Here is a 17,904-nt window from a genome sequence, read left to right as displayed (position 1 = left end):
TGTATATAATTTATAGTATAGTGCCTTACCTATAAATTCTTCTTTATCTCTGTATTGAAACAATACTATTCAGGTGGCTTTAGGAGTTATTTGCTTCTGTCAGTTAAAAATCTCAAAGGATAATAATAGGAAAAGACATGTATATTGAGACAACTATAGAGGCAGACATGATTAGAATCAGACCTCCTGTTTCCAAGCACTAGACTCAGGTCACTAGATCACAATTACAGCCTTATGCTTTGGCTTGGCAGTTTTGAAAAGCTCTTATTTTTCTTAGCCTATATTTGACTGCCAGAGACATAATTAGTCAGTCACTTTGTTACCACTCATCATGAACAAAAAAGCACTAGTAAATTAGTATCTAGTGTTAAGATGGTAAGCTACAGGTATGTTTAAGTTAGAAAAGAATTTCTTATTTTGAAAAAAAAAAGTTGTTTTGTAATTTCCTTTAACAAATTTATATATGCAAATTACTAGTACACTATATATGTATTTTTTAAATTTTTTAATGTTTTAATTTAGGCAAAGGAGTTTTATCTAAAATAATATTTCTTAGCTTACTGATTCTTAATAATTAATCAAAACCAGTATATTTTAATGATTGAAATTACTGAAAAACTATAATATAAGCTTATTTAAAACCAGTAGATAGATAGATAGATAGATAGATAGATGTAGAGTCTGTAAAACAGTACATTTAGTGAAAGCTAGTTTTATTCCTATTCTTCTATCCTGTTAGACTTTATATATGTCTCAAAAGGACTTGTGTGTGTTTGTATATGTATATATATTTGTATATATATGTATGTGTATATATATATGTATATATATAGATATATATACAAATCACAGCAAAGACTATATATGTGTTTGTGTGTGTGTGTGTGTGTGTGCGCGCGCGCGCGTGTGTGTGTGTGTGTGTGTGTGTGTGTGTAGACAGAGAGAGAGAGAGAGAATCAGAGAGAATTTAACAGAGTAGATAAAGAAGAAGGAGGACTGGGAAGGGATGACTGGGAAACTTAATGGGTATGTGGGGCATATCGAAAAAGCCCAGCAGAAAGAAAAAGCCAAAGAAGCCTTGAGAAAGGACTGCAACATTGAATGCCTTCTCCAACCCACCCACATATTGATCAGAAGTGGATGGAAGCCTTATGGACTTAAGGTGCTTTTGTCACAGCGTTTGTCCAAACAACTGGATAATGATTAAGTTATGTAGACACAGGGGTGATCCCAAGGAAGCCAGTTTAAAAATAAAAATTAGGAGAAAAATGGGCCAGGCGTGGTGGCTCACACCTGTAATCCGAGCAGAAACTGACTCTGAGTGGGCCAGAGTCTCAGATACTGAATTTAGAAGACAAAGACTTTACAGAAATATGGTAAATATGGTCAAAGAATTAGAGATTGTAAATATGGTCAAAGAATTAGAGAAAACTCTGTTCAAATAATTAAATGAAAACATGATGACACTTAACAACAAATAGAGAATCTCAATAAATAGATAACATAAAAAGAACCAAGTGGAAATTGTAGTTTCAAAGTATAATAACCCAAGTGAAAAATTTACTAGCTAGACTCATAGCAGATTTGAGGTGGCAGAAGGAAAAATCAGTGAACGTAAACATAGATAAATTGATCTAAACAAAGAAAAGAAAGAACACTAATAATGAAAAATAAACAGAGCCACAGAGGTCTGTGAAGCAACATTAAGCATACAAACATGCATGTAGTGGGAATCCCAGAAGGAAGGTAGAGAGATAAATAAGAGAGAAGCAAGAGTCAAACACTTGTCAAATTTGATGAAAAATATTAATTTATATATTTAAAAAACTTGGAAAACTCCAAGTAGGTTAAACACAAAGAGAACCACATTTAGACACATCATAATCAAACTGGTAAAAGCCAAAAAGAAACAGTACATTTTAAAAACAATAAAAGAAAAAAACAATTCATCATATCCATGAAAACACAGTAAGAATATAGCAACTTCAGAAAAAATGGAGACCAAAAGGCCTTAGAATGACATGTTCAAAATGCAAAAATAAAAAAGAGATTGTCAACTATGAATTCTGTATTCAATGAATCTATCAAAGATGAAAGCAAAAATGAAGACATTTTGAAGTAACAAAATATAAAATGAATTCCTTGCTGGCATAGGAACTCTAAGAGCTGCTAAAGAAGTCCCACATGCAAATACATTATAACAGACAATAATTGTATTTATACCATCAGTACAATTAATTATTTTATTTTCCCCTTTCCCCCACAATTTATTTTTGAATGTGTTCATTATTTCACATAGAAACTTCATTCGTTTATCCAGGCTTATTGTCTCACACCTGCAATTAATTCCAGCACTTTGGGAGGCCAAGGTGGGCAGATCAGCTGAGGTCAGGAGTTCAAGACCAGTCTGACCAATGGTGAAACCCCATCTCTACTAAAAATACAAAAAAAATTAACTGAGTGTGGTGGTGCATGCTTGTAATCTCAGCAACTCGGGAGGCTGAGGCAGAATTGCATGAACCAGGAGGCAGTGGTTGCAGTAAGCTGAGATCGCACCCCTGCACTCTAGTTTGGGCAACAAGCAAGACTATCTCAAAAAAAAAAAAAAAAAAAAGAAAAAGGAATTTCATTCATTAGACAGTAATTCATCACTCCTACCTCCTCTTACACCCTAGTTCCCTCATTTTATTGTGAAAATATTCAAGCATATATAGAAAGTTGAAAGAATTGTACAGTAAATACTCAATATTCATCATCATTCTATAATATTTTGCTGTATTTGTTTTATCACATTTATACATCTATCCATCTCTTTGTTTTGTACTTCAAAGTTACAGACGTGAATATGTTTCACTTCTAAAATGTTAGCATGCACAGCATTAACTAGAATTTATGCTTATCTTCTTCTTTAATTTTGAAAATTAAAAGGGCCAGGTGTAGTGGCTCATGCCTGTAATCCTACCACTTTGGGAGGCCAAGGCAGGAGGACACTTGAACCCAGAAGATCAAGACCAGCCTAGGCATCAGGATAAGACCCTGTCTCTACAAAAAAATTTTAAAAATAGCTAGGTGTCGTGGTGCATGTTTGTGGTCCCAACTACTTGAGAGGCCAAGGCTGAAAGATCACTTGAGCCCAGGAGGTCAAGGCTGCAGTGAGCTGTGATCGCATCATTGCACTCCAGCTTGAGCAACAGAGTGAGACCCTGTCTCACACACCAGAAATTTTTTATTAGATTTAAAAATCTTTTTAGAAACAGAGTCTCATTATAACAGACAATAATTTGAATTCAGAGGAAGGGATGGAATGAAGGAATAAAGAGCACTGGAATTTGTAAATATATTGGGTCAGCGTAAAGCATTCTACATCGTCATCAACAGCAAAGCACTAAATTAGTATCTAAGGTAACCTCTGTTAAGATGATAAGCTACAGGTATCTTTAAGTTAGGAAAGAATTTCTTATTTGAAAAAAACAGTTATGTTTTTTAACTTCCTTTGTTTAACTGATTTATATATGCAGGTTAGTAGTACACTATATATGTATTTTTAAGCTTTTTAATTTTTTTAAATTTTAAGTTCCAGGATAGAATGTACAGATTTGTTACATAGGTATAAGTGTGTCATGGTGGTTTGCTGCACCTGTTGATCCATCCTTTAAGTTCCCTCTCCTTACCCTCAATAGGCCCTGGCCTTGGCCCTAGTGTGTGTTGTTCCCCTCTATGTGTCCATTGTTCTCATTATTCAACACACACTTATGAATGAGAACATGTGGTGTTTGGTTTTCTGTTCCTGTGTCAATTTACTGAGAATGATGGTTTCCAGCTTCATCCATGTCCCTGCAAAGGATATGATCTTGTTCCTTTTTATGGCTGCATAGTATTCCATAGTGTATATGTACCACATTTTCTTTATCCAGTCTATCATTGATGGACATTTTGGTTGATTCCATGACTTTGCTATTGTAAATAGTGCTGCAATAAACATACATGTGCATCTGTCTGTATAGCAGAATGAATTATACTCCTTTGGGTATATACCCAGTAATGGGATAGCTGGGTCAAATGGTATTTCTCGTTCTAGACCCTTGAGGAATCACCACACTGTTTTTTGCAATGGTGGAACTAATTTACATTCCAACCAACAGTGTAAAAGTGTTTCTATTTCTCCACAGCCTCACCCGCATCTGTTGTTTTTTGACTTTTTAATAATTGCCATTCTGACTGACATGAGATAGTATCTCATTGTGGTTTTGATTTGCATTTCTCTAGTAACCAATGATGTTGAGCTTTTTTTCATGTTTCTTGGCCACATAAATGTCTTCTTGTCTTGTCTGATTACCCTGTCCAGAACTTCCAATACTATGTTGAATAGGAGTTGTAAGAGAGGGTATCCTTGTCTTGTGCCTGTTTTCAAGGGAATGCTTCTAGCTTTTGCCCATTCAATATTATATTGGCTGTGGGGTTGTCATAAATAGCTATTATTATTTTGAGATATGTTCCATCAGTACCTAGTTTATTGTGGCTTTTTATCATGAAGGGATATTGAATTTTATCCAAGGCCTTTTCTGTATAGAGATAATCATGTGATTTTTGTCTTTGGTTCTGTTTATGTGATGGATTACGTTTATTGATTTGCATATGTTGAACCAGCCTTGCATCCCAGGGATGAAGCCAACTTGATCATGGTGGATAAGTTTTTTGATGTGTTGCTGGATTGGTTTGCCAGTATTTTACTGAGGATGAACATTAATGTTCATCAGGGATATTGGCCTGAAGTTTTCTTTTTTTGTTATTGTGTCTTTGCACAGTTTTGGTATCAGGATGATGCTGACTTCATAAAATGAGTTAGAGAGGAGTCCCTCCTTTTCAGGAGTTTCAGAAGGACTTATACCAGCTACTCTTTGTACCTTTGTTAGAATTTGGCTGTAAAGTTGTCTGGTTCTGGGATTTTTTTTTTTTGGTTGGTAAGCTATTAATTATTGCCTCAATTTCAGAACTTGTTGTTGGTCTATTCAGGGATTCGACTTCATCCTGGTTTAGTCTTGAAAGGGTGTATATGTCCAGGAATTTATCAATTTCTTCTAGATTTTCTAGTTTATTTGCATAGAGGTGTTTATAATATTCTCTGATGGTAGTTGTAGTTCTCTGGTGTCAGTGGTGATATCCCCTTTGTCATTTTTTTTTATTGTGTCTATTTAATTCTTCTCTCTTTTCTTATTAGTCTAACTAGTGGTGTATCTATGTTGTTATTTCTTTTTTCTTTCAAAAAACCCATGTCTGGATTCACTGGTTTCTTGGAGGGTTTTTTAATTCTATCTCCTTCAATCCTGCTCTGATCTTAGTTATTTCTTGTCTTCTACTAGCTTTTGGATTTGTTTGCTCTTGCCTCTCTAGCTTTTTAAATTGTAATGTTAGGGTGTTAGACTCCCACACTATCATTATGTGGTAGTCTAAGTCTCTTTGTAGATCTCTAAGAACTTGTTCAATGTTTCTGGCTGCTCCTGTATTGGGTGATATTGGTATTGGGTAAATATTCTAATACTTAGAATAGTTAGCTCTTCTTGTTGAATTGTTTCCTTCATCATTATGTAATGTCCTTCTTTTTTTTTTATTTCTCTTTGTTGGTTTAAAGTCTGTTGTGTCAGAGACTAGGATAGCAACCCTTGCTTTTTCTTGCTTTCCATTTGCTTGGTAAATTTTCCTTCATCACTTTATTTTGAGCCTATGTGTATCTTTGCATGTGAGATGGGTCTCTTGAATATAGCATTCAGATGGGTCCTGACTCTTTATCCAATTTGCCAGTCTGTCTTTTAATTGGGGCATTTAGCCCATTTACATTTAAAGTTAGTATTGTTATGTGTGAATTTGATTCTCTCATCATGATGCTATCTGGTTATTTTGCACACTAGTTGATGCAATTTTTTCATAATGCTGTTGGTCTTTATATTTTGATGTGTTTTTGCAGTGGCTGGTGCTGGATTTTCCTTTCCATATTTACTGCTTCTTTCAGGAGCTCTTGCAAGGCAGGCCTGGTGGTAACAAAATCCCTCAGCATTTACTTGTCTGCAAAGGATTTTGTTTCTCCTTCACTTATAAAGCAAAGTTTTATAAGCATTTAGAGAGGAACATAAACGATCTGATGGAGCTGAAAAACACAACATTAGAACTTCGTGAAGCATACACCAAGCATTCTGCTTTGTGAAGCAAAAGAAAGGATTTCAGAGTTTGAACACTACCATGCTGAAATAAGGTACATAGATAAGATTAGATAAAAAGAATGAAATGGAATGAACAAAGCCTCCAAGAAATGGGTTTCACTTATAAACTTAGTTTGGCTGTATATGAAATATTGGGTTGAAAATTCTTTTCTTTAAGAATGTCGAGGGGCCAGTCATGGTGGCTCACACCTGTAATCCCAGCACTTTGGTAGGCCAAGGCAGGTGGATCACGAGGTCAAGAGATCGAGACCATCCTGGTCAACATGGTGAAACCCCGTCTCTACTAAAAATACAAAAAATCAGCTGGGCATGGTGGTGCATGCCTGTAATCCCAGCTACTCAGGAGGCTGAGGCAGGAGAATTGCGTGAACCCAGAAGGCAGAGGTTGCGGTGAGCCGAGATAGCGCGATTGCACTCCAGCCTGGGTAACAAGAGTGAAACTCCGTCAAAAAAAAAAAAAAGAATGTCGAACATTGGTCCCCAGTCTCTTCTGTCTTGTAGAGTTTCTGCTGAAAGGTCTGCTGTTAGTTTGATGGGCTTGCCTGTGTAGGTGACCTGGACTTTCTCTCTGGTTGCCTATAAGATTTTTTTTCTTAGTTTTGACCTTGGAGAACCTGATGATTATGTGTCTTGGGTTGATCTTCTGGAGGAGTATCTTAGTCATATTCTCTTCATTTCCTGAATTTGCGTGTTGGCATGTCTTGCTAGGTTGAGGAAGTTCTCCTGGATAATATTCTGAAGTGTGTTTTCCAGCTTGTTTCCATGCTCCTCATTTCCTTCAGGTACTCCAATCAATCATAGGTTTAGTCTTTTTACAAAGTCTCTTATTTCTTGGAGGCTTTGTTCATTCCATTTCATTCTTTTTCTCTAATCTTGTCTGCATGCCTTATTTCAGCAATGTGGTCTTCAAACTGTCTAATCCTTTTTTCTGCTTCAGAAATGGAATGCTTTGTGTTTGCTTCATAAAGTTCCATTGCTGAGTTTTTCAGCTCATCAGCTCATATACGTTCCTTTCTAAACTGGTTATTCTAGTTAGCAGCTCCTCAAACCTTTTATCAAGATTTTTAACTTGTTTGCATTGAGTTAAAACATGTTCCTTTAGCTCAGCATATCTTTTTATTACCCATCTTCTGAAGCCTATTCTGTCAGTTCTTCATTGATTCATCCTCCATCCAGATCTGCACCCTTGCTGGAGAGATGTTGCAATCATTTGGAGAAGAGACACTACGGCCTTTTAAGTTCTCAGCGTTTTTTCATTGATTCTTTCTCATCTTCATGAGTTTGTCTAGTTTTAATCTTTGCTGACCCTTGGATGGGATTTTGTGGGGACTATTTTGTTGTTGATGCTGTTGTTGTTGCTTTCTGTTTGTTTTCTTTCAGTAGTGAGATACCTCTTCTGTAGGCCTGCTACGGTTTGCTGGGGGTTCACTTCAGGTTCTATTTATCTGGTTTGCTCCCATGCCTGGAGATGTCACTCAAGGAAGCTGTAGAACAGCAAAGATGGTGCCTGCTTCTTCTTCTGGGATCTCTGACCTCAAAGGCACCAACCTGATGGCAGTAGGATTGCTCCTGTATAGGATGTCTGACAACAACTATCAGAGGGTCTCACCCAGTTGTGTGGCAGAGGGAATAGGACCTGTTTAACAAAGCACTTTGACTGTCCTCTGGTAGAGGGGGTGTGTTTTGCTGGGGGAAACCCACTCATCTGGGCTGTCCAGATTCCTCAGAACTACCAAGAGGAAAGGTTAAGTCTGCTGGCCTGCAGAGACTGTGGCCACCCCTCCTGCTAGGGGCTCATGCCCAGGGAGATCCAGGTTCTGTCCCTGAGCCTCTGGCTGGAGTTGTTGGACTTCCGTCAGGGAAGCCCCACCCAGTGAGGAAGGATGAGTCAAGGTCAGGACTGAAGAGGTGCGGCTGCAGTCTGCCACAGCTGGTATGTTGGGCTTTGGGGGACACCTCTTGGAACCAAGCCATTAAGCCTCCCTTGAAAAGCCCGGCCTGAAGCTATAGAAATAGATGCTGCCGTTCCCCAACCTAAGCGCTTAGTGTGTTAGGCAGTTGTGAGTCCCAGTGCTGGCTGCTGCACCTTCCCCAAGGAGCTCAAAAGGCTTAGACAGTAGGCAGCCACAGCTGTGGGGCTGGTTGCCCCTCACCCCTGGGAGCTCAGCAGACTTAAGCAGATTCCAGCTGAGAGGCTGTTGCGAATCTCAGCTCCAGGATTGGGACCCGAGGCTCTGGTGGTGTGGGTTCGTGAGTGGGATTTTCTGATCCATGAGTTGTACAGTTCTGTGGAAAAAGCATGGTTTCCCTGGCTGGGTAGCATGCTCACTCACCACCTCCCTTGCCTGGGAAATGAGACCAATTTTATACACAATTTTTTCAAAAAATTAAAAAGGAGGGAACTCTTTCTACTTCATTTTATGAGGCCAGTATGACTCTGATATTGCAGGTCAAAGACCTCACAAGTCTATAGGCCAATATCTCTCATAAACATAAATGCGTACACACACATATACACAAAAAACTACTTAACAAAATATTAGCAAATTGAGTCCAATAACATATAGGAACAATTATATACCATGAAAGAGTGGTTTAACATTTGAAAATTTGTGGATGTCATGCACCATATTAATAAAGAACAAAACCAATATGATTACCTGAATGAATTCAGAAAAAAATGTTTTTTCAAAATTCAATACCCATTCAACAAATTAAGAATAGAAGAGCAATTCATCACTCTGATAAGAGGGATTTGTGAAAAAAAATTGCAGATATTATCATTCATTTAATGGTGAAAGACTGAATTATTTCCTCTAAGATCAGGATCAATACAAGAATATTGATTATCCCCATTTACATTCAATATTATACTGAAGGTTCTAGCTAGTGTTATACTGCAGGAAAAAGACATTAAAGACATATAAAATAGAAGAAAAGAAGAAAGCCCATCTTTATTTTTGGATAGCATAATCTTATATGTAAAAAAATCCTGAAGAATCTACAAAAAAGACTAGAATTAATTAGCAAGTTTAGCAAGGTTTCAGGAATCATGGTAAATTTACAAATTTTGTTTGTTTTCTGTATACTAGCAACAATCAATTAAAAAATTAAATTCTGAAAGCAATTTTATTTATGGTGATGACCTGTACACTGATGACTATAAAACATTTCTAAAAGCAATTCAAGAAGATCTAAATAAATGTAGAGATGTTTTTATGGATTGGCTAACCCAGTATTATTAAGATGACCGTCCTTTAGATATTGATCTAAAGATTCAAGGAAATCTCAATGAAAATCTGAAGCATTTTTGCAAATGCAACAAATTGTTCATGTTGAAATACATATAACCCGGTGTAGCCAAAATGATTTTTTTTTAACAATAACAAAACTGAAGAACTAATATTGCCTGATTTCACCATTTATCATAATAATAATCAAGGAAGTGTAGCATCAGCTTAAAGATAGACAAATAGACCAATAGAAAATAATAGAGTCAAAATGTAAACTCACATATGTCTAGACAAATAGCTTTCAGCAGGGCTAAAAAAATAACTCAGCTGATAATAAATAGCTTTTCTCAACAACCCTTTTATACTGTTGGATTTGCATGTTCAAGAAAAAGAAAGGTAAGAACTTCAACATGTATCTCTCACATTATATAAAACTTACTTAAAATAGATAATATAAATAGATGTAAAAACCAAAACTATAAATTTTTTAGAAGAAAACACAGAATAAATACTTTGTGACTTGGAGTTAGGCAAATATTTTTATCTATGACATTCAAAGGACAATCAATAAAAGAAAAAGTTAAAAATATCTTTTCCTTGAAAGACACTGCCAGGAGAATGAAAAGACAAAGCACTCCATGGGAGAAAATATTTTCAAATTACATATATGATAAAATGACTTTTATCCAGAGTATATAAATAACTCTAAACAAACAATTCCATTTTTTAAAATGAGTATGATTAGAATAGCACTCCACACAAAAAGAGATACAAATTGCAAATAAACTCATAAAAAGTTGTTCAACATAATTAGTCATTAGGAAAATCAAAACAAAACAAACATGGAAATGTTTGTTATTTTAATTGTTATGATGGTTTCATGGCTATATATATGTGTCAAAACTTGTCCAATTATATACATTAAATATGTGAAAATTATTGTATGCTGATTAGACCCCAGTAAAGCTGTTAACTTTTTTAAAATTTAAAAATATTATTTCAAGAATAAGATAACCAAACTATATTCTGGGAGCAAGTGTTTACAAATTATATATCTGATAAATGACTTATATCAATAATACATAAATAACTTTTACAACTCAAAAATAAGAAGGAAAACTAAAAATGGGAAAAAGAGGTAAATAGATGCTTCGTCAAAGAAGATATGTGAATGTTTAGCAAGTAGAGGAAATGATCATTAATCGTTAGGAAAATACAAATTAAAACCACAATGATATCCTATACATCCACTAAAATGGTTATAATCAAAAAGGTTGACAAAATTGGTGAGAGTATAAAGAAATTAGGAACCCTAATACACTGCTGATGGGAATGTAAAATGGCACTTTGGAAACTGGTTTGGGAATTTCCTAGAAAGTTAAACACATGCATACCTATTATGATTTAGCAAATAAACTCCTGGGTATTTACCTAGGAAAAATAAAAATCTATGTCCACAAAAACATGTTTATTTTGTTGTTCATAGCAGCATTATCTAGAATATCTAAAAATAAGAAACTGGTGAATTAATAAATAAAATATGGTATATCCATACAAATGATACTACTGAAAAAGAAATGACTACTCATCCATGCAACATGGGTAAACTCAAAAACATAATGCTGAATCAATTAAGCCAGACAAAAAGGCCACATATTAAATGATTCTATTTATATGAAATTTCTAGAAAAAAGCAAAACAGAGAGATAAAAAGTATGTCAGTGGTTTTCCGTGGCTGGAAGAGTGAGAAGCAATTGACTACAAATGGGCACAAGGAAACTTTTTTAGGTAATGGAAGTATTTTAATCTTAGCTTGTGGTGATGGCTGCAGACCTGTGTAAACTTACTGAAACTATTGCACCCTACATGTACAATGTATCAGTATTATGGTAAGTAAATCATACTTTAATAAAACTGTTAGTTAAACAATCAAAAAGATATCTATGCTGGAAGTAGGGACTTGAGACTCATTAGCATATAGATGATGATTGTAGCCGTAAAAGTAGAGAAAACATCTAGGGAAAGTCTATTGAAAGGGAGTACATAAGAAGCTGGGACAGATCCCTGTGGAGCAGCAACACTTAGAGGATTTAGCAAAAATGAAAATGAGTAAACACAGCTACAGAGGTAGAATAAAAATTAAAGAAATATAGTATCTCAGCAAATAAGTATTTCTAGGAGGGGGCTTGTCATAAAGATATCAAATACTTCTGATAGGTTAAGGAAGAAAAAGACTAAAAATTGTTTGATAGTGGTCACCTAAGACCTTGGCATGAACAGTTTTTGAGGAGCAAATGGGACACAAGCCATTCTGGAGTGAACTGCAGAGTGAGTGGGAATAACGAATGCAAACAGGAGTATCGGGAGCCTGGCTCAAGTTTATCTGAAAAAGGAAGGATTTCTTTCCAGGTGAAGCTGGAAATGACAGGAGATAGAAGTGCGAGATTTTGTTTTAACAGAGGATTCAGCAGCATATTTTAGTATGGGAAAGAAATGAAGGAAAGAGGTTGAAGATGCAGAAGAGGACCATAATTTTAATCATTAATTCCATGAGGGAGCAGAAAAAGATGGGATTGAAAGCACAGATTGAAGGATTAGCATTAAACAGTACAGGACAATTCTTCCATATAGAAGAGTAAAGAATAGTATTAAAGTGAATTTGTAGATTTCATGGCATCAAGGAAAGGCTTGTATGATGGCTTCTATTTTCTTTGTAGAAAGCAAGGTTATTTGAGAGTGGAAGGAGAAGTCATAATACCAAGGATTTGAGGGGAATGGCACACTTTAAGGACCTAGAATTAGGTTAGTGATCATTAATTTGTAATGATACCAGTCTATCCAATTGTGTATTTTTCTCTAGGAGCAAGAAGATGGACAGTTTGATTCATGGAGGTTGGCTCCATCAGAAAGCCAGTAGTGCAAGGATGTTTAGAGTGATGGTAACAGAGCACTTGGAATGATAGATCATGGATGAACAAGAGTGAAGCCCTTGGGGGCTGATAGACATTGTCTTCACTTTCATTCCCCTGAATAAAGTCTAAGACAATGACTTGAGGACAGGTAGCTGATTTGAGAGAGAGCCCAAGATACAGGAGTGAAGGAATGGGGAAAAAAAGTCAGGAAACAAGGGAAAGCTGATTAAAGGGTGCATTTTTTGAGCTGCATATCATTGTGGCGACTGCAGCTGAGTCCTACTGGAAACCCTCTGAGGAAGCCTGTAGAATGTGCCTGGGAATTATCCCTCTGTAGGGCAGAAAGCTGACACGTTAATCCACTAATTCCTGTCACCCTTTGCTGGAGAATTATTTCTAGGAGCATTAACTATCCCCATCCTTCCAGGATACCTTGCCAGGGCTGAACAAACTCTCTGGCTTCAGAAAAATCCCAGAGCAGAAAATTGAAAGAAATGGGGAGGATTGGGCTTGAGGTGAAATACTGACAGCATCTAAAACCCCACAGGAGTTTTCCATCACCAGCTTCAGCTAAAAACTGAAGTAGGCCTAGGGGCATATAGTATAAGATGAAATTGAACCAGTTTATGAAAGTTCTTATGCAGTCAAAGTAATTGAGGAAATAACTTAGGATAATAGACAGAGTTCTTTGATTATACAGAAATTATTTATGTCCTCTGAGCTATTGATTTATCATCGGTAAATGGGGATGAGATTACCCAATTTGTGTGATTACTGCTAGAATTAAAAGTCCTTATTATGTAACGTGCTTAATACAGAGCCTGGCATGTAGTAAGATATACAGAATAAATGCTATGATATTATTGCTATTATCTATTGAAGGATTAGAAATGCTAATAACTACCTGCATTATGGATAATAATGGACTAATTCATATTTTATATATAATATCTTTGAATATAATATTCAAGTTTACTATTTAACTTGAATGTAATATTTCATATGACAAGACATTACAGTTTTGTTTGGAAGAACACTAAATTTTGGTTCCTTTTGAAATAGTTTTATCATAGAATGGCTGTTGGGAAAATCGTAAATGTAATCTAATTCCCATGCATTCTTTCTCCTTTGGTTAGGATTTCAGTTTTTATTAAACTAGAATGATTTATTTATTTTTAGAGAAATCACCAGAGATGTACTGTTGGTTTTGTTTTTTAAATCTTTTCTGTTTTTAAACCTATTCAAACACAAGAAACAATCTAAATGCATTCTATTCTCTAACAACCTCTGATGTCAAGTAAGTTTTCTGTAATTCTAGCTTAAATCTTAAATGCTGCAGTTTTGTTTTTACTCATCTTCTTCTCAGTAGAGAAAAAAGGAACAGCTGGTTACTATTGTCAGTTTTCTATTGTTTGGAATTTATTAAATATGCAACACTTGTGAATACATAGATATAAATATATATTTCCTTCCGGATATAGAACTCCCATTGCTTCTCTTTCAAGAATGATAGAATTTTACATGGAGAAGCTTTAGACCTATTCTAGTCCCAGTATATAGGCTGATTAATTAATACTAGTTAAAATATTATTTATTGTCATCTGGCATGTCTTGTGATACATTGCCTGTTTTGTTCTTTGCTCAACTATCAATTGGAATTGATAGTTGGATATATTGCAGTCCAACACACAATCTTTGCATATTAATATTAACTATTAAGCCATTACATGATATTTTCCCCAATTTATTATTTGTTTTTTAATTAAGTTTATAGTATTTTTGCCTTACAGGTTCATAATTAATATTTTGTCAGATATATATTTTTTCTCTTATGAATTTTTTTTTTTTGGTTTCATGCATAGAGATGCCTTACTCACCATGAGCTCTTATCTGAGTTCATCTATATTTTACTCTGACCCTTTAATATATATATTTTTTTGAGACGGAGTCTTATATTTTTATTCTTTTTTTTTTTTTTTGAGACAAAGTCTTGCTCTGTCTCCCAGGCTAGAGCACAGTAGCACGATCTTGGCTTACTGCAACTTCCACCTTCCAGTTTCAAGTGATTCTCCTGCCTCAGCCTCCCAAATAGCTGGGATTACAGGCACCCACTATCACGCCCAGCTAATTTTTGTATTTTTAGTAGTGATGGGGTTTCATCATGTTGACCAGGCCGGTCTCAAACTCCCAGCCTCAGGTGATCTGCCCGCCTCGGCCTCCCGAAGTGCTGGGATTACAGGCGTGAGCCACTGCACCTGGCCTTTTTTATTCTTTACCTATATTCTATTCTTTACCATGAAGTGCGTTTTAAGAGACTTCGACTCCTGCTTTATGGAAATCCAGATACACTGTATTGTTGGATATCCCTGGTTTGGGCACATAACAAATATTGAATGAGTGTTTTATGAAAATGACAATCATAAATAAAATAAATTTTTAATGAACCTTATTTGATCAAAGTGACTTTTTTATATGTTAAAAAGTATGCTTTTAAAAATCCATTGTGGATTTTTCCTAGGAATCAATTTGAAGTAGTATGTTTCATCTTTAGTCTTCTACCACATCTCTTATTCTCTTGCTGTGCAGCGTAAACTTCATCAGAATATTAACTCTGTTCTCTTTATTATTTTTAGTTAGCTTTTATTACCATTGTCAAGCTTACAGATTTCCTTGTAGGCACACATCTCTTTAATATGTATAGGTGCTGATTTTTTCCATCTATGAGAATCATTAGTTTTGCATAAAGACTGTATCCATTTTTAGTTACATTCTGGAAGTTAACATTGATATCCATGAAATTATATGCATCATCTGTGTCAAAAATTTCTATTCATTCTTTTAACTTATCCTGAATACATGTTGTATTAATATTTAAACACTGTGTTGTTTCTGATCCCCTTATTAGAAAAATATTTTCTTCTGTGTATTTGTGAGCTTCTTACTTCTTACTTTGCTTCCTGTCAAATTTGACATCCTCTACAACAGCAATGTCAAATGGATGGAATTCACTGTAATGATGGAAATGTTCTGATCTGCACAGTCCAATACAGTAGACATAGGTGAAAACTTGAAATGTAGCTAGGGCAACTAAGGAACAAAATTTTACTTTTAATTTAGTTTTAATTTTAGTAGCCACATGTGTCTATTGGCTACTGTATTGGATAGCACAATTCTATAGAGTAATTCCTTACCCTTCCATTAATATATATTCTTAGATGATTAGGAGTGTACAACTGTATTTCTGTAATGTATTATTTATTAATATCAGGTGCTTGCTTTTCCTTACTATTTTGCAAATAAAAATGATAACATTCATTGTAGGAAAAATGAAAGAAGAAAAACAGAAAATATAAAGAAGAGAATAAAGCAAAGATTACTACTACTAACTAACTGCACAGGCACACACAGACACACATAGAGTGTTATACTTGGCTAAGTGCTTTCTGTACATAATATATTATTTTATTTTTAAACACCTTACTGATTGTACAGCTAATACATGTTTATCTCTAGAAAAAAATTTAAAAAACATTGAGGATTAAAGTGAAGTGTCACAATGTATAGATTAACCACTTTTATTACTTTGTGTTTTTCTTTTTCTCACAGTATTGTTTCTAAGACCTATGGGTAGATGGTGTGCAGGTAGGTAGGTAGACAGCTGCATATGTAGACAGGCATTTTCAAAAATTGAATTATACTATATGTAGGGTGGGCCAATAAAAGTATACACTTTCTCTAAGAAAACAAAATTACGTGTCACTATGGGTATGTATCATCCATAGTGATATTAGTGACCATTTTGAACATTTGTAACTTTAATAAAAATACATATTGGTTAACACTTATCCACTGGATTTGTCTATTTTTTAATTGTATCTTGCTTTTTATATCATGAGCATTTTTCTCTAATATAAAATAAAATTCACAAATGTGATTTTAATGGCTTCGTCGTAGTCAATTTATTATCTCTATACCATTAACCAGTTTCCTATTATTGGACAGTTAGGATGCTTCTCCTTTTTTACTACTATAAATAGCATTACACTCTACATATTAGTGCCTAAAATAATTTCATTATTTTCATATCTAATTATTTTATCTCGGATTATTTCATTAGTATACATTCTTAAAAGTGAAATCACTGGCCCAAATGAAATGAATGGATTTGAGATCCTTGGTATATATTGCCAAGTCAAATCACCCTCCAGAAAGTTCCTTGTTGCTTATAGAAGAAAAAAAATTATTGTTCTATTTTTATGGTTTAATCATTTTTATGTTTTGTTTTGTTTTGTTTTTGAGATGGAGCTTGCTCTGTTGCCTAGGCTGGAGTGCAATGGTGTGATGTTGGCTTACTGCAATCTCTGCCTCCCAGGTTCAAGAGATTCTTTTGCCTCAGCCTCCTAGTAGTGTGTGCTACCATGCCCGGCTAATTTTTTATTTTATTTTTTATTTTTAATAGAGACAGGTTTCACCATGTTGGTCAGGCTATTGGTCTAGAAATCCTGACCTCAGGTGATCCACCCACCTTGGCCTCCCAAAGTGCTGGGATGACAGGTGGGAGCCACAGGGCCTGGCTTCACCTTTTCTTTGAACTTTTAAACTTCTTTTAGGACTCAGGATTGTTTTATAATAAACATAACTTTCAAGAGTTTAGCAAAGTAATTAATTTGTTATACAGCTAGTGCTTGACTTACGACCACGGTCAGGACCGCGGACCAGTTGTAACACGATTTGGTCGTAAGTTGAGTAGGCTATATGTACAGTACAGTTGAAATGGTGCACGCGGCGATGGTAGTGCTGCCGGAAGCTGGTCCTCACTGTCGTACGCCCAGCTGGGCAACTTTTGTGCTGCCAGACGCGGAGCAGTCGAACAATGTAACTCTTCATTTTTTTGCTAGCAAAGGTTTTCAGATATAAGATTTTCATTGTATAAATTGTTTCTTTCTAGGGTGAACAAGGAGAAAAAGGAGATCCAGGTCTGGCTGGCCTTAATGGAGAAAATGTAAGCCTAACTCTTTTTTCGGATACTCTGTTTACATTTTGTCACTAAAATATGCTATTAAATGCTATTAAGATTTACCTATTTTTGGCAGAGCCAGCAATGATCCAACACAATTAAGAATCATGGTGTTGTTTCACATGGCTCAGTAGAGGCCTAGTGTTTTTAGTTTCATTTCATTGGCTTTATAAAGGCCTTTCTTCCTTGATGTTTTGTGCTTACACATTTTCTAGTCTTCTTTTTCTGTCTTTTTTCATCTTACATATCTTCTGCTGTGGCCTATGCTTTTACCAGTGGTTCACTTTTCATCTCAGTCCGAATCTCCATCTAGTCTACAGATGGTGTCTGTATTTGGTAGGCTTTCAATGATGGAAAGAAAGGGTGGAAGTGAAGGGAAACTAAATCTATATTGCTCCCTTCACAGCACCAGTTCCTCAGCCTCAGGGATAACATTGCCTGTGATATCCTTGGACCCCAGTCATCTCCTTCCCTTCCCATCAGGACAATTATCCTCCCAGAATTGCACTCCAGATTTTAGGATAAAG

The 17,904-nt window shown here is 35.4% G+C and overlaps 1 protein-coding gene across 3 annotated transcripts in view; it reads left to right on the top strand.

Moving 5' to 3' along the window:
- The window catches only part of COL19A1 (collagen type XIX alpha 1 chain), a 340,055-nt gene that overhangs the window by 135,806 nt on the left and 186,345 nt on the right, over positions 1-17,904 (top strand). For all 3 annotated transcript variants that reach the window (XM_032275604.1, XM_032275605.1, XM_032275606.1), the window contains one exon: positions 17,309-17,362. In XM_032275604.1, coding sequence (XP_032131495.1) covers positions 17,309-17,362 — 54 coding nt within the window. The remainder of the gene's footprint in view (positions 1-17,308; positions 17,363-17,904) is intronic.

The sequence above is a fragment of the Sapajus apella genome, unplaced genomic scaffold (genome assembly GCF_009761245.1).
Source record: "Sapajus apella isolate SASKATOON/1434 unplaced genomic scaffold, GSC_monkey_1.0 scaffold6, whole genome shotgun sequence".
In the NCBI taxonomy this organism is placed as follows: domain Eukaryota; kingdom Metazoa; phylum Chordata; class Mammalia; order Primates; family Cebidae; genus Sapajus; species Sapajus apella.
The sequence above is the reverse complement of the archived record's forward strand: the minus strand, read 5'-3'. Positions and strand labels throughout refer to the sequence as shown.